General features: G+C 42.5%; 1 protein-coding gene across 2 annotated transcripts in view; it reads right to left on the reverse strand.

Annotated features, from left to right (window-relative positions):
• Nucleotides 1-16,797, reverse strand: part of LOC124804951 (mast/stem cell growth factor receptor kita-like) — a 315,287-nt gene extending 298,490 nt beyond the window's left edge. For both annotated transcript variants that reach the window (XM_047265338.1, XM_047265337.1), the window contains exon 1: nucleotides 16,706-16,797. In XM_047265338.1, coding sequence (XP_047121294.1) covers nucleotides 16,706-16,760 — 55 coding nt within the window. In that variant the 5' untranslated portion in view covers nucleotides 16,761-16,797. The remainder of the gene's footprint in view (nucleotides 1-16,705) is intronic.
• Nucleotides 16,798-17,766: the final 969 nt, after the last annotated feature.

Here is a 17,766-nt window from a genome sequence, read left to right on the forward strand (position 1 = left end):
ACGATTAGGAGGGGAGGACAGCAATAGGATTGTTCTCATCAGATTCAACAGCAAACCAATGTCGAAAATAATAGTTCAGATGTACATGACAACGTCGCAAGCAGCAAATGAAGAGATGGAGAAAGTATATGGCGATTTTGAACATGTAATTCAGTATGTAAAGGTGGAAGAATATCTAACAGTCATGGGGGACTGTAACGCGGTTGTAGGGGAAGCAACAGAAGAAAGGGCTACGGGAGAATAAAGGTTTGGCAGTACGAATGAAAGAGAAGAAAGACTAATTGAGTTGTGCAATAAATTTTGGTAATAGCGAGTACTCTGTTGAAGAGTCACAGCAGCAGGAGGTATACTTAAAAAAGACTCGGAGGCATTGGGACGTTACAGCTGGATTACAGGGGTAGATAACGTTCCATCGGAATTTCTAAAATCATTAGGGGAGTGGCAACCAAACGATTATTCAAGTTGGTGTATAGAATCTATGTGACTGGCGACATACCATAAGACTTTGGAAAAATAACATCCACACAATTCCAAAAATAGCAAGGACAAATAAGTGCGAAAACTCTCGCACAATCAGTTCAATAGCTCACGCAGCCAAGCTACTGACGAGAAAAATATACAGAAGAATAGAAAAGGGAATTGAGAATTAGTCAGATGACGATCAGTTCGGTTTCAGGAAAGGGCACCGAGCGAGGTGGCGCAGTGGTTAGCACACTGGACTCGCATTCTGGAGGACGACGGTTCATTCCCGCGTCCGGCCATCCTGATTTAGGTTTTCCGTGATTTCCCTAGATCACTTCAGGCAAATGCCGGGATGGTTCCTTCGAAAGGGCACGGCCGATTTCCTTCCCCATCCTTCCCTAATTCGAGCTTGTGCTCCGTCTCTAATGACCTCGTTGTCGACGGGACGTTAAACACTAATCTCCTCCTCCTCCTCCAGGAAAGGGCACGTTGCGCCTTGTAATGAATGGAAGCAAGGTCAAAGAGAAATCGAGACATGCTCATAGTACTCGTCAGTCTAGAAACGGCGTTAGACAATGTAAAATGATGCAAAATGTTGGAAATTCTGAGAAAAATAGTAGTAAGCTATAGAGAAAGACGGGTAATATACAATACTAGTTGGGTCCCGGGGTGTTACCCGCGATTAAACACCATATTCTGAGACGATTTGAAAAACTGACGGAATGCATTTCCCTCCCAACTCATTCCTTTACTTAAGGGAAAAACCTAACCTCTAGGCTAAACTTAATGCATTCGTTTGATAATTATCCTTCATGGATGACTTTTTAGTCACGTTACCCATCCAATGGGAACAGTAGTCACGTTGACTATCCCACGGTAACAGTGATCTTTTTTCAGAATCAAAGGTACTCTATGTGTTAATTTAGGGTATAAGATGTCTCCAGTCCAAAATTCATTCAGACGCTTCAGCGTGAAGTAGTAACAAAGACAAACTCGACGAAGAGAGAAAATAAGCAATTTCTAGTTTGATGCAGCACAAATTTTATAATACACTGACGAAAAAAAAAAAAATCGTGACGCCAAGACGGAGTTGTGCGACATAAACGAAAATTGCTGGTGTATTTCCACATCTGAGAGATGACATCCCAGGTTCGAATCCTGCCTCGGGCATGGATGTGTGTGATGTCCTTAGGTTAGTTAGGTTTAAGTAGTTCTAAGTTCTAGGGGACTGATGACCACAGCAGTTGAGTCCCATAGTGCTCAGAGCCATTTGAACCATTTTTGAAGATGATATCCATTCAAATTTCGCGGCAACTCCATAAAAGGGTGAGTTGATGTTAGTCAAGAATGGCTTTAAGACGATGAAGACGCCATTGTCAGCACGTCACTGAGTTTGAATGGCAGCGTGTAGTAGGGCTTCGAGAAGCAGGATGTTCCTTCTGCAATACTGCAGAAAGGCTTGGCAGGAATGTAGTCACTGTACATGATTGCTGGTAGCGGTGGTCACAGGAAGGCTCAGACGCAAGAAACCTGGGTTTTGGATGGCCACGCGGTGCTGCCGAGAGGGAAAATCATCGTGTTCGGCGTGTGGCTGTGGCGCATTGTACTGCATCTGCAGCAGCAATCTGAGCAGCAGTTGGAACCACAGTGACACAATGAACTGTTACAAATAGGTTATTTCAACAACAGCTCCGAGCCAGACATCCTGTTACGTACATCCCGCTGACCCCAAACGAGCGCCGTTTGCGACTTGGAAGCGGCGTCAAACGAGAGCTCAGTAGGGGCAGGGTGGAGGGCTGTTGTGTTTTCTGAAGGAAGTTAGTTCTGCCTCGGTGTTGTGATGGCCGTGTGTTGGTGAGAAGGAGTTTAGCTGAGGGCCTGCAACCAACCTGTCTGCGTGCTAGGCACACTGCGCCTACTCCTGGAGTTATGGTCTGGGATGCGATTTCGTATGACAGCAGGAGCGTTCTTTTGTACGTTAATCTGGAGATTCGACCTGTTGTGTTCAAGAACAACATTCCAGGGGGTGTTTTCCAAAAGGATGATGCTCGCCCACGTACCGCTGTTGTAACTCAACATGCTGTGCAGAGTGCCGACATGTTGCCTTGGCCTGCTCGATCACCAGATCTGTCTCAAATCGAGCACCTGTGGGACATCATTGGACGACAACTCCAGTGTCATCCATAACCAGCACCGGCCCTGTACTGACCGACTAAGTGCATTGGGCTTGGAACTCCATCCCACAAACTGACATCCGGCACCTGTTCAGCACAATCTATGCACGTTCGCATGCTTGTATTCAACATTCTGGCAGTTACACTGGTTATTAGTGTACCAAAATTTCACATTTGTAATGGCTTACCTCGAGCTTACATTAACCTGTGATCTTTCAATGTAAATCACTTAAACATGTTACCTAGACAAATGTTTTCCCGAAATTTCATTACTCTACGCTAATTATGTTTTGGTGTTATGATTTTTGCTTCAGTTTATCTGTATACACAACAACGTCATCTGCCCTTACGTGTGTGCCTGTTACCAGCAAATACGCTCGCATATCATCTTCAAATACAGCCTCACTAGCCTGCCACGTTCCACATGCTAAGGCATGACGTCTCTCTGGCGTACAGCATTTAAATGACACCGTCGTTGTGTCTTCAAGCGTTTCAGAAGCTGTAAGGTAGGTCTGACGTTCAGCGATTAAAATGCAGTGGACTTCTGTGGAAGTATGGATTAAACACTGTGAGGATTGTATGAGTATTGTATTCATTACGTTGGATCGTATTATGTGGGAAATATTAAACAATAAAGATATTTTCACAGTACGATATGGTTCAAAAGACAAAGAGTAAATACACACATCAAAAATGTTTTGCATTACCCCAGTTTCCAGAACTCCTGAAGATAGACGTTGACCGTGGATATTGTACCACAGAAACAGTCCCTTTGACTGTTCAGAGATGTCACTAAACCCGCCCAAAGATGTAAACAACCATGCATGAGCAGCGCCTATTAGACGGAGTTCCAGTTATTCCACCAGGAAGGAGGTACACAGCCCGTGTTGTCTGTAGTTCAACCATGCGTAGACGGTCAATGCCGCGGGTCGATCGCGTCCTCATTTGCCAGGAAGGGCTCTCAACAAGGCAGGTGTCCAAGCGTCTCGGAGTGAACAAAAGCTATGTTGTTCGGACACGGAGGAGATACAGAGACACAGGAACTGTCGATGACGTGCCTCACTCAGGCCGCCCAAGGACTATTACTGCAGTGGATGACCGCTACCTACTGATTATGTATGGCTCGGAGGAACCCTGACAGCAACGCCATCATGTTGAATAATGCTTTTCGTGCAGCCACAGGACGTCGTGTTACGGCTCAAACTGTGCGCAATGGGCTGCATAATGCGCAACTTCACTCCTGACGTTTATCTTTGCAACCACGAAACCTTGCACTGCGGTACAGATGGGCCCGACAACATGCCGAATGGACCGCTCAGGATTGGCATTACGTTCTCTTCACCGATGGGTGTCGCATATGCCTTCAACAAGACAATTGTCGGAGACTTGTTTGAAAGCAACCCGGTCAGGCTGAACGCCTTCCACACACTGTCCAGCGAGTGCAGCAACGTGGAGGCTGCCTGCTGCTTTGGGGTGGCATTATGTGGGGCCTACGTACGCCGCTGGTGGTCATGGAAGGCGCCGTAACGGCTGTACGATACGTGAATGCCATCCTCCTACCGATAGTGCAATCATATCGGTAGCATATTGGCGGGGCATTCGTCTTCATGGACTATTTGCGCCTCCATCGTGCACATCTTGCGAATGACTTCCTCCAGGATAACGACATCGCTCGACCAGAGCGGGAGCATGTTCTCCAGACATGAACCCTATCGAACATGCCTGGGATAGATTGAAAAGGGCTGTTTATGGACGACGTGACCCAACAACCACTCTGAGGGATCTACGTAGAATCGCCGTTCAGGAGTGAGACAATCTGGACCAACAGTGCCTTGATGAATTTGTGGATAGTTGCCACGACGAATACAGCCGTGCATCGATGCAAGAGGACGAGCTACTGGGTATTAGAGGTACTTGTGCGTACAGCAATCTGGACAACCACCTCTAAAGGTCTCACTGTATGGCGGAAATAAAGTTTATGATGTTCTCTGTTCTAATTTTCTGTAGAGGTTCCAGCACTCTCAGAACCGAGGTGATGCAAAACTTTTTTGATGTGTGTTGATTTTTGTAAGAGTAATTATTGTTCCACATATAGCATTATATCCTCAAATCAATAAGTATTTCGTACTACACACTTTTAAAAGTAGCCTATTCAGGGTATAAACTAATTTCTTCCAAATCCGTCCAGCCGTTCAGCGCGGGCCGAAGTGGCCGTGCGGTTAAAGGCGCTGCAGTCTGGAACCGCAAGACCGCTACGGTCGCAGGTTCGAATCCTGCCTCGGGCATGGATGTTTGTGATGTCCTTAGGTTAGTTAGGTTTAACTAGTTCTAAGTTCTAGGGGACTAATGACCTCAGCAGTTGAGTCCCATAGTGCTCAGAGCCATTTGAACCATTTGAACCGTTCAGCGCGAAGGAGCAACAAACATAGGCACAAGCTTTCGCATTTATAATGTATATGGGACGTACAAGAACGAAGAGGAAACAATAAGACTGGAACACAAAGAACAAAGTGCTCAGCTTAAAAAGACTGTTAAGACAGGTCTGCAATATTTCGTCCCTACTGCTCGATCTATATATCGAAGAAGCAATGACGGAAATAAAAGAAAGATTCAAGAGTTGGATTAAAATTCTGGGTGAATGATATAAACGATAGGATTCGGAGATGACATTTGCTACTCTAGTGAATGTGTAGAAGAATTATAGGATGTGTTTGACGGAACGAACAGTCTAATGAGTTCTGAACATGGACTGAGAGTAAACCGAAGACAAAGGTAATGAGATGTAGCATAAAGGAGAATAGCTAGAAACTGAACATCAAAACTAGGGTCACGAAGTTAAGGAATTCTTTTATCTTGGAAGCAGAATTACTCATAACAGACGAAGCAAGGAGGATGTAAAACCAGACTAGAGAAATCTACTGGTGTCAAACAAAATTTCTATGAATGTACGTTCGGAGCAATCATTATATGGCAGTGAGTCATGGATATTGGGAAAAGCGGAAAAGAAGAGAATTGAAGCGTCTGAGACGTAGTGCTCCAGAAGAATACTGAAAATCAGATGGACTGATAAGGAATGAGGAGGCAGTCCTCACAATCGGCGAAGGAAGGAACATATGGAAAACACTGACAAGAAGAAGAGACAGAATGATAGGACATGTGTTAAGGCGTCAGGGAATAACCTCCAGGGGGAACTATAAAGGGTAAAAACTGCAGTGAAAGACAGAGCTTTGAATACAACCAACAAATAATTGTAGACGAAGGATGCTCTTGCTACTCAGAGATGAAGATATTAGCGCAGGAGAGGAATTCGTGGCGGGCCGCATCAAACCAGTTAGATAACTCATGACTCAAAAAAATTATTTTCACTTATGGCAATTAGCGATGAGTACGACCGAATGAAAACAATCCATACGGTCGGTTGCTGGAAAACAATCGAATCATTCTGTTGGTGTTCATGTGGTGGTCTCCAGTCCGAAGACTGATTTGATGCAACTCTCCATGCGACTCTAGCCTATGGAAGTCTCTTCATCTCCGAGTAACTACTGCAACCTACATCCTTCTGAATATGCTTACTATATTCATCTCTTAGTCTTCCTCTATGATTTTTGCCTCCCACACACACACACACACACACACACACACACACACACACACACACGCAGGCACACTTTGCTCCATTATTAAATTGGTGATACCTTGATGTTTCAGAATGTGTCTTATCAACCGATCTCTTCTTTAAGTCAAGTTCTGCCACGGATTTCTTGTCTCCCTAATACTATATCGTACCACCTCTTTAGTTACGTGATCTACCTATCCAGTCTTCAGCATTGTTCTGTAGCACACATTCCAAAAGCCTCTGTTCCAACGGTTCCCAGCCTGGGGGTAATTACACCCTGAGGGGTAAAATGGAATTTTATGAGGGGTAAAAACTAAACGATTCGATTCTGCTTTAGTCACGAAACTAAATTATTTTCAAAAAATCATTACTGTTATCACAGTTCTGTAAGAATATAATACTGTTTATACAAGTTATCAATAATTACCTTTTCTCGGTTAGTTGCATTAACGCAGTGGAGGTTACAGGTTCCTCACATAGACCTCCCACGACACGGCTTTGTTGTGCTTTGTCCCGTACATCGCTGATGATAAAAGTGAGCCATATACGTAACAAATTATCTTAAGAAAATGTCTTCCCCAAGTTGTAGATCGTACCTGCAGTAGTACAGAAATTGCCTTCTGTACAAGCTGTAAATAACCTTTCGATCCCTGTATTTTACCCGTGCTACTTTCAGAATTTCAAGGAGAGAATTCCAGTCACCGTCGTCAACAGCTTTCTCAAAGTCTACAAATACCATGAATGTAGGTTTACCTTTCCTCGACCTATCTTCTAAAGGAAAGCATTGCCCCCCTGTGCCTACATATCTCCGGAATCCGCACTGATGTTCCCTGAGGTCGGCTTCTACAACGTTTTCTATTCTGCTGTAAAGAATTCGTGTCAATATTTTACAACTACGACTTATTTAACTGACAGTTCGGTAATTTTCACACCTGTCAGCACCTGATTTCTTTCGAGTTGTAATTATTATATTCTTCTTAAACTATGAGAGTATTTAGTCAGTCTCGTACATTCTGCAAACCAGATGGAATGGTTTTGTCACGGATGACTCTCTCAAGGTTATCAGTAGTTATGACGGAATGCCATCTACTCCAGGGTCTTGTATCGTCTTAGATCTTTCAGTGCTCTGTTAAATTCTTCTCGCAGAATCATATCTTCCATCTTATCTTCACCTACACCCACTTCCCTTTCTACAGTATTGCCTTCAAATCGTCTCCCTTGTATAGACTCTCTATATACTCGTTCCACCTTTCCTTTCTTTGCTTAGAACTGGTTTTTCAATCTAAATTCTTGATATTCATACAGCTGCTTCTCTTTACTCCCGTAATATCCGAGGATTTCTACTAGGCCCTATCTTTTTACCTATTTTTTCCTCTGCTACCTTCGCTATTTGATCTTTCAAAGCTATCCATTCGTTTTCGACTGTACTCCTTTCACTAATGCCCCGTGTGAAACTCTAGACAACCTCTTGTCCTTATAGCATAACGTAACGGTTGATTATTCAGTCATTCGTTAGAATGAAACCAATCTGTGGAAACAACTGAATGAAAACAATCGATTCAGTGGTTTTTAGCTTTACGTATCGGTTGGATTATTGTTTATTCATTTCTGCCGAGTGAAACCATTCTGTGGGGCAAACCTAATGTAAAGTAGTCGATACAACCTATTGTAGTTTCCGTTACAGCCTATTGTAGTTTCGCTTACTCGTTCTTTCTTTTCAGGTGAAACCAGTCTGTGGTCTTTCTGTCTGTTGAATCATGTATTCGTCTTTTTACATGAAACACTACCGGTATTTATTGTTTTATATTAAAAATGAAGAAATTCCTCCAGCTGTATTTAAGGTGTCGATTTTATTTTGGCAACTAGTTTCAACGTTGTAACAAAACAACGTCATCTTCAGGCCCATACACTTGTTGACGTCAACTGTGTGCAGCCGATACTAGAAGTCAGTGGTGAGATCCGGACGTGCTCCGTGTGGAAGGTGGTTATGTTTTTGTTGTCTGAGCTATTCATTCGTTCTGAGTGAAACTACTCGTTCATGCTCTCGGAGGGCATGCCTAACCCAGGATATCTAAGGTACTCCATAGGGTATACCAAACTTAAAATAAGCATTATGCGTGTTTAAGTTGCCTAGACTTCCTCGGTTATAGTCAGTTCGCATAAAAGTTTTCTTGGTGTGATACCGCATTATATATAAAAAAAATATATGTCTGGTGGCACCAACGTTTTGGTCACAGATACAGAGGGATTCTTCTGGGTCTATTCAACCCAGCAGAAGCCCACTGTAACAGTGGGCGAAACGTTGGTGCCACCAGTAACAGTTTCCTTTATAATGTAACTCGGTACCATACCTAGAAAACTTTTATGACATTATGCATGTTCCTTTAATTATGAAATGAGAGAGCAATTCTTCGTTCCATCGTTTAAAACTGATTAATATATTGCTGTGCATTAAGCTATTCAAGGTACAATTAACGCGTCACAGAATTTCCAACAGACTTTAGTTGAAGGGGTTACATATATCTAAAGGTATGGCTCTAGGACCGCTGCAGCTATGATACAGTGAAACCTCGTTTATCCGGCCCTCATTAATCTGGATCTGCGGTTCATTCGGATCGTTATATTTTTTAGTGTAGTGATTTTTGACACGGTTCTCTTAACAAGTTAACATTTATTTGTACTGTATTGACCCCGTTTGTTGAGAGTCTAAAACTGACATCAGACTTAAGGTGGCAGTATCCGGTAACAAAAAGATAGATGGCCAGCCATCTGCAGGTCCAGGCACTGGCGGATACATAAAAACCTCAAGGAGGGGGCGCTAAAGATATCTTGAGCTACCTTTACTTTTACCGTAATAAAAAATAATCAAGTCACATGCAAAGTTTAAGAAAGTTTTATTTAAACTGAATATACACATATACAATACAACGCCATCTTACGATATAAAAAAGTTACGATTGTAGTTCTCTTCCTTAAATGATGAATTCTATGCGCCTATTCTCCCTGGCAAATTGGTTAACTACTTCGTCAATAGGACAATCATTGTCAGGGTGAGTGTTCAACAGAGCAAAGCCATTAAGTTGATCCTCCTGCACAGTCGACCTCAGCCATGTCTTTGTACACCGCAATGTTGAGAAACTTCTTTCTACTGTAGCTATAGATGAAAGTAGACAAGCAAATATTTTGTACAGCACGTGCAAAGTGAGATAGTCAGCTCTAGGGCAAACTGACAACACTTGCATAACAGAACCACGATCATTAAGGACATTTATGCCACTACTGTGAAAGCAACAAGACAATATGTACCTTACGACATATAAGGTCGAGTTACGACGTATAAGGACGAGCTTCCCCATGATGACGTCATCAGGCAGTTAATGTGTGTGGAACTTTTATTGTCGATTCCGTGCCTTTCTAGTGCATTTGAATAGAGGACCTATATAATAACCAACACCTTTTTTAGGAATCTTCTCGAAAGTCACTATTGCTGGAGATGTGCGCATCAAAGTTTCCCATAGGTAACTCGTATTACGAGTTAGGTACGGGCAACTATAGTTACGTTATTAGTAAGAATAGTGTTACGAGTATTGTAACAATATTTTTATTGAAAAATTACTATGAATTACTATTATTAATACTTCGCAATCAACTGATCACTCTCGCTCTCGACTAATGTTCACACTTGCAGTTGCTACAACTACGACTTTTTCCTTATTCATTCTTCAGTCTTAAATATATCTGCTTCTGAATGTAAACTAGCTTCCTATTCGGCGAACAGTCCGTATTTATAAAGCTACATATCGAAGGTTCTCTGTATAAGAAAACAGTAGAATATTCGCGACATTTCTCGAACAAATGCCGGACAGAATAACGATTCGAGATCACTAGAATGACCGCGACTTTCCTCGTAGGTATGTGTTAGCTATCTATGTGCCAGACAGAAACGTATAAAATACGATAACGCGGACGCGCGTGCTACATAGGAAAGTACAACTACTCGATAACTCGACTCTGTTGAGTCGACTGACGAAAGAAACGAACGAATAGCGTGCGGGCTGACTACTGGCGTGGGCGACGGTGGCAACTCGGCGGCTCCGCAAGGCCGTGGTGGGAGGGGGGGGGGGGGGGGGAGTCGCCCTCCATGTGTGTCCACCACTGGGGCCAGTGGTGCAGTTCGCACGCTGAATGAAGAAACTGGTTACTATGTTGACTCGTCGCAGTTTGTTAGAAAACATTCAAGGATGTTCAGACGAATGAGTTAATGACGTAATTGACCGTATGATTACTGATGAGACTATCGCGGTTTCTTAGTCTGCATCTGCAGACTAAGAAAATGTCGCTCGATCTGAAGACGTTATTACACATGTAGAGGCAACAAAGTAATGGTTGATATGGAAAGCCAGACGGAAACTACGGCGGAAATAATGCTGGTGAAATGACTGTGTTATCGTGCTGTATGAAAACGGCACAAGAATCTGGCTAAAAAAATACACCGATTATTTCAGTGTATAAAATTCCCCGTATTTTTTGTCAATATCCGGTCACATTAAGCGAAAATAATATACAGTTCACGTGCATACATGAAAATAAATATAACATGTGTGTTTATGACATTAATCAATGTCATTCTAACTTTCTGCTAAAGTTTCAGATTTCGGTAATACTGTTGATGCAGTTCATGTTTCTCAGTACACTATCTGCTCAGAAGTATTCAAATACCTCTCTCTATGTAATGCGGAAATGACCACTTTATGTCACGAGAGGCGGACCAGCCACGTAAAAGGAGGTGGGGAGTATTGTGCTGTAAGTAGAGAAGCAGTAACATCGGAAAAGATCTGTCTGGAGAGCTCATAGACTTCGAACAGGGAGAACTAGTCATTGGATGTCACCTGGGTAACAAATCTGTCGGGGGCATTTCAACACTTCTAAAGTTGCCAAAGTTGACTTTTGGTGATGTGTTGTTAAATGGAAATGCGAACAGACAACCACATCTAAACCAAGTCCACGCAGACCACACGTAGAACTGACGGACAGGAATCGTTGAGCATGAAATCAGCGGAAGGAATCACTCTTGAGTTCCAAAGTGCTATCAGCAGCCCAAGACAAAGTAAGACAAAGGATCAATGTCACATCACTACAACAGACGAACTGAGATTCGATCTCTCTAAGGAATCACCTCACCGGACAAAAATTTTATATTTGAAACAAACTATATTTATATTTATTCCAGAGTTAAATGAACTTAGTGTTTTCGCGCGTTACTCGGCCGACCAGAGACATTGTTCGTTACCGAATGACGTTACCTACCACGTTACAGCTCAAGGCCGACGTTTGGTCGAAGCTTCAAGTTAACCCGAGCGTTTTAGTGGAAAATTCAGAAGTTTTAATATTTCTTTATTTTCCGTTTCCGATGTGGCTGTGGATCAAATAATTAATTTTGAAATAAATAAAGCTATTAGCAATGAGTAAAGGCAACCTAAGATTACGCAGGCCGCAGATCGTAATTACAGTAATGTATCTGTGGAGTCCTGTCTTTTATCTCATTTTTTTCGACGATAGAGACAATGAACAATAATAGTTACTCAGTTCTAGTAAGCGATTCAAATGGATAAGACGCATTAGCCCATTCATTCGCCACTAGCAGTAATTAAATGAATGGAAATTATTGTGCGGTATTACATCCATTATTTGTATCCAGTCGCCTATCTGCATTGCGAGGTAGTTATTACAATTTATTCAGTGTCTTCTTTACATTATTAACCTATATAGAGGTTTTTGTTTCCAGGCTGCTGTGTTTGAAGATGTAAATTTGTTTATAATGATCGCCATCCTAGATCAGAGAAAGGCTACATGGTCATACAAAATAAAAGTGTTAAAATTAGGTTCACACAGAACTTACATTTATTTATAAAACTGAAATTTACTTGAACATGAATGGCAATATTTTCTCCTTTTTTTTAAAAAAAAATTATGTACTTCTGTACAGCGATGTAAACATATCCGGTTGAACACCTTAACGATTTCAGTCGTTTTCTTTATCTTAATCTCAACAAATCATAAATTGTACAGGGAAATTTTATACGACCTTAAATGCTGTGTTACAGGTGGCACAGTGGTAAAGTGGTAGGCTACGGACGCAAAGTTCTCGGTTTGGATTCCCTGTAAGTTCTAGTACTTTTATCTGTCACTAGTTGTGCCCGGCATTCGTTGCAATGCGTCTTTTTCCTTCCAAGTATGTACACATGCATAAAGCAGACACATTTACATGCACAAAATAAATGAAAGACAATGACTTTTGGTGCATAAAATAAAATTTGAAAAAATTCTTCAAGTGCGTTGGGTCATACAATAGTTTTAGTCTTTCTGTCTTGTGTAAAAACAAATAAATTTTGCAGCTTTTCACTCGCGAGCATGCAACATGTAATTGAGGTCTGTGAAAACCATGGATTTTCCAGATTTAATCCACACACTTGAAGCGATTGACCTTGGGGCTTGGTGATAGTTGTTTAGAATGCAATCGAATGAGGTACTGCAGTCTTTAGAAATCAAATGTTATGTCGGTGGAAATAATGGGAATACGCGCAATCAACTAGATTTCTGACCGCGGCTTCGCCCTCGTACACATATGTCATATACATTCCAGGCTTATATATTTATTTCGCATACATTTAACAGATCTGACCCATGTTTGTGCACATATTTCACCTGTATCTCTGATGAATTTTACACCACAGTTTCAGCTGTATTCTGAGGAAACACCAGTAATTGACTGTCGTTTCGAGAAAATGGACTGTCGCCGTCAGCTGTCTGGTTCTCCACTGTTTTATATCACATGCCTTTAAGGCCCCCACAAACGAGCAACGAATCGCAGCCGCCCATGGCATGGGCGACATATCACTTCGTAGACTGCACGTGTGTGGGAAAATCGCAGCAGCCGGTCGCTGATTGCTGGTCGCATGGAAATCCCAGGCAATCTTATGGATCGCAAGCGATTCTTGCACGCAATATGGCTGCCTGGCTGGTTGGCAGCGATGTGTGGCAATAAGACTCCATCTCGTTTCTCTGTTTATCAAGCGTGGTTGTGCAATTTTGTTTCTTTCCGCTTTGCCCACGTCGAGTAAGAAATTTACGTTAAAATTTATGGTTGCCCAGGACCATGAACTACTCTGAGAAGTGAAGTGGAAGCCTGAGTTGCTAAAATTCAGAATACACCCTCTGATTTTGCAGTGATCAGCATTTTGAAACTTGTGCTGTAGAAGCAGAAGTGATAGGAATTTCACAGTAATAGTCGCAATACAATGGGCTCCTTCTTATTGTTTTTCGTTATTTATCAAATAATTAAATGTTTATTAAATTTTTTAGCTTCTAAACAGAATAACATACGTACCTAGTGCAATGTTAAGGAGACTTTTTAATTTAATTGTTCAGGGGTAATCTTTTATACAGTCCTTGTCATTTCATATACGTTAATTTTCATTCATACAATTTATAACAAGAGTTACGGTAATCAGTGATGATGCTGTTGACAACATCTCTACAGACACATCGCGGTAATTGTGTAGGCCTGAATACTTGCCATTAAACATTAAGACTAACGAGCAAAAAGAAATTGGGGACTAATAAACGTGACATGAGCTTTATAGACGCACTGAAAAGTTTAAATAATCCGTTTGGCGTCAGTGATAATTGTAATATATGCTGTGAAGTAACCTAAAGTCCCAAAAAAGTGTTTCAAAACATGTTTGGTAAGTTATAAGTCTCGTGTATTTTAAATTTACGTTCTGCAAGTATTCGTGGGCATACAGAAATCAGCTGCAACTGCTGCTAGACATAGTTCATTTTTCCATAAACTTCTTGATACAGTGACGTTCGTAATGCTGATTGCAATTGCTTGACAAATCGCTCGTGTGTGGGGTGTCGACGCGAGCGACCAATTGCAGGCGATATCGCATGCGACGAATCGCTGCGACCTGTCGCTCGCGTGTGGGGCCCATTTACAGAAACGTTAAATATATCTGTGTTGTTCAGCTGTGTGGCACGATCTTTAGCCCCGAAACACATTCACAGGGTGTGGCTGATGTATTGTAGAACACAACACATTGTTTTCAGACGCTTCCATATGACACCCCTTCTCATCATCATTCCCACCCCCAGCTTTAGTAAGAATATCTCACTCCTGCAGGATTTTTATTGTGTCATGTATAGTAAAATTTGGTTGAAACTGCTCCAGGTGTCCCTGATTTGCGCTTTAAAGTCGCCCCATTCCACCACGAACCGTCAGCCATAGGAGTGCTAGGGTTTTCTTACTGACACAATAAATGTTCCCAGATAGCAAGTAATACGTGTGCTAATTTTGATACGGGGCGTGCTGAAAAGTAGCGCCTCCGAATTTTTTACGTGGAAACTCTTGAAGCTTTTTAAATAAAACAAACTTTATTAACATTTTACTTTTTTATTCTTCATATCTACATATTTATTCCTCAACACAGCCACCATGGCGACGAACACATTTCTCCCAACGAGAGACCGGTTTGTTGACACCGTCACTGTAGAATGCGTGGCTTTGTTGATGGAGCCACAACCTCACCTCTGACGTCTGCTTGCACCGCTTCATCACTATCAAAATTAAGACCTCGAAGGTGTTCTTTAAGTTTTGGAAACGATGAAAATTGTATGGGGCCAAGTCGAGACTGCTTGGAGGAAGATCGATAACAACCGAAGGCGTCGGATTGTTACAAATGTCGCAGCACTCGTGTATGGACTGGTTCTGTCACGCAGAAGGTAAAGGTGCTCCATGTGTGGATGAACTCTTCGAATTCGTGCTTTCAGCATTGCGAAGGTCTCACAGTAACTTACATAGTTATGATGGTGCTTTGATGCATGGATTTCAAATGCATCACATCTTGGACATCCCAGAACACTGTAAGCATGACTTTGCCAACTGATGGTATGGTCTTCAACTCTTTTGGCGTCGGTGATCCTTTGTGGCGACATTCCATAGATACTCTCTTGTTTTCGTGATCGTTTTCTGTATTGCAATCTCGTGACATGCCATATTTACCATAGAGCCGTGTCCGTGTTATCCAACGATTTTCTCTGATGAGTTCATCAACCTGATTCCGATGAGTCTCACCGGTTGCCGTACGCGCTCGTTCATTCAGAACTCTGTCTTTTTGCCGTACGCGCTCGTTCATTCCGAACTCTGTCTTCCACGTTGAGTTTAGCACCACTATTTCCTTCATTACGAGCACCAACAACCTAACGTCGCACTTTAATGATGTCGACGCAATTATCACCGTACTCAGTTTTCGTTCTTCCGTCGATTCCAATTGGAGACACGTTCTCTGCGATGAAAAACTCAATTACAGCACTCTGCGGTAAAAAACTCAATTACAGCACGCTGTTTCTCACGCACCGACAAAGTTACGTTGCACACCGCCATGTTACTTGCTACAGAGCTATCGACAGAGCGTTGCAACTTACATCATCTAGGTGGGAAAGTGCACGACATGAAAGGTGGGAAGTGCACGACATGTAATTCCTCAACCGGTATCGAGAACAGAATAAAACATTCTGACCTATTACTTTTCCGCAAGCCGCCGCATAAATTCCTTCAATTGTTACGGAGATATGCTGATATGTCCTTGTCCGCCCCCTCCCTCCTTCCCCTTCCACCACGGGTGAGACATCATTGTTACTGTCACCAGTAAGTATAGCGATCCCGAAAACTGGGGTTTTATACCAATACCGGTCGTTATCGAATATTTTTACGTGCCACGTTATCTCATGCTCACCCGAACTCTAGAGGTGGCTGAAATATTTTTTCCACACTATTTTTATGCAGATAGTTATACCGGTGGTGTGTGATACCTGAATTATGCTTATATGTCACCTACTTTTCACTCCCAACCCTATGGGTGATAAGCGGCTCAGCGTCATAGAAACATTCGTGGACATACGCGCAACAACTCACGAAAGTTCCATCGTAATCAGAAGAAATGCATATAAGGCATAGGAACGGATAGAGGACGAACGAAAACAATTATTCGTTTTAATTCCTTATATTTCTCACGTCTTTCACCTCTGGAAATGTTTGTTAATGTGCTAAATGTCAATTTGTGCCGTGGCTCTCAGCCCGTGTTAAACTGCAGGCAACGTTATACCTAGCTGGGTAAGTCAGCTCATAGGTGGGGCTAACCCTATACCTACCTGGGTAAATCAGCCCAAAGGGCAGGAGAATGCAAGGGCGTAACATCTCCAATATAACCATGCCTAGTAAAGCAATGTGGTGTTCAAACCAACCTTCGCAATGGTGACTGCTTTACCTTTCTAAACTCCTGAAAATTGCTCTGAAACGTTATTTTTGAGGGTTATCTATCACGAAATTTCTCCTGGTGCGACCCGCATCACAGAGAGAGAAAGAGAGCTCATAGATATGATTAAAATTCGTTACCTGATTTTACACCGACTAAGACAAGCGTAGACAGCGCGACAGCAAGCAGTAGCATCGCACTGGTCCTCTGCTCACGACAGACTTCTTTTGGGAAGAGCGCTACGTGTGGCTTTCCACACGTCATTCCACTTCCGCAACGGCGCAGGAAGGAGGCTTTCTGCGGAAACCGCTGGGCGTTCACTACAGAGACCTCTCAGTGAGGGAAAGGCCACGTGCGTTTGCTATCGCACAATACTAGGAATAATATGTGGAGCCATGTCTGGTTACTGAGACCATCTCTGTCACGTTGGTGTGTCACGAGGAAGGTGTACGTCCTCCATTTGCAGATTCGTTTACAAAGGAGCGGAGAATATATTGCTATGAATAACTCGATAACATCTAGCGTAGTCATTACAGATTCCCAATGTGAAATAATCTGTATGGAGGTAAGGTCAGAGGTAAAGGCCCCTGTAAACGATCAAACGTTTTGTCAAACAACTATTCTTGCCAAATATTCGACCTTGCACGGTGCTGTTTGACGTGCTTGTCAAACACAGAGCGTATTTGACATATTTGACAGGAATTTTGATTGACGGAAAGTTTGACAAGATGACGGACGTTGTTTGTGACAATTATTTGCCGCATATGTTTAGTGAAAAATTGCTTCATTATAGTTTATGTCACTGTGTCCTGAGTTTCTACAACTATGGACACTACGGTCAAGGATAAAAACAAAAGAGCGCTGGCACAGCTTCCAAATGGAAGAAATGCACATCTTTTTCACTCAGCCCGCCGGGGTGGCTGAGCGGTTCTAGGCGCTACAGTCTGGAACCGCGAGACCGCTACGGTCGCAGGTTCGAATCCTGCCTCGGGCATGAGTGTGTGTGATGTCCTTAGGTTAGTTTGGTTTAAGTAGTTCTAGGTTCTAGGGGACTGATGACGTCAGATGTTAAGTCCCATAGTGCTCAGAGCTGAACCATTTTTTTTTCTCACCCATATATTACGCAGTAAGACGTTATGGGCAAAATCACAATTTTACGCTTAACATCCGAGAAGGAGTGCAATGACATTAAAGAAATTGT

Source organism: Schistocerca piceifrons, chromosome 7, assembly GCF_021461385.2.
Source record: "Schistocerca piceifrons isolate TAMUIC-IGC-003096 chromosome 7, iqSchPice1.1, whole genome shotgun sequence".
NCBI classification, from domain to species: Eukaryota; Metazoa; Arthropoda; class Insecta; order Orthoptera; family Acrididae; genus Schistocerca; species Schistocerca piceifrons.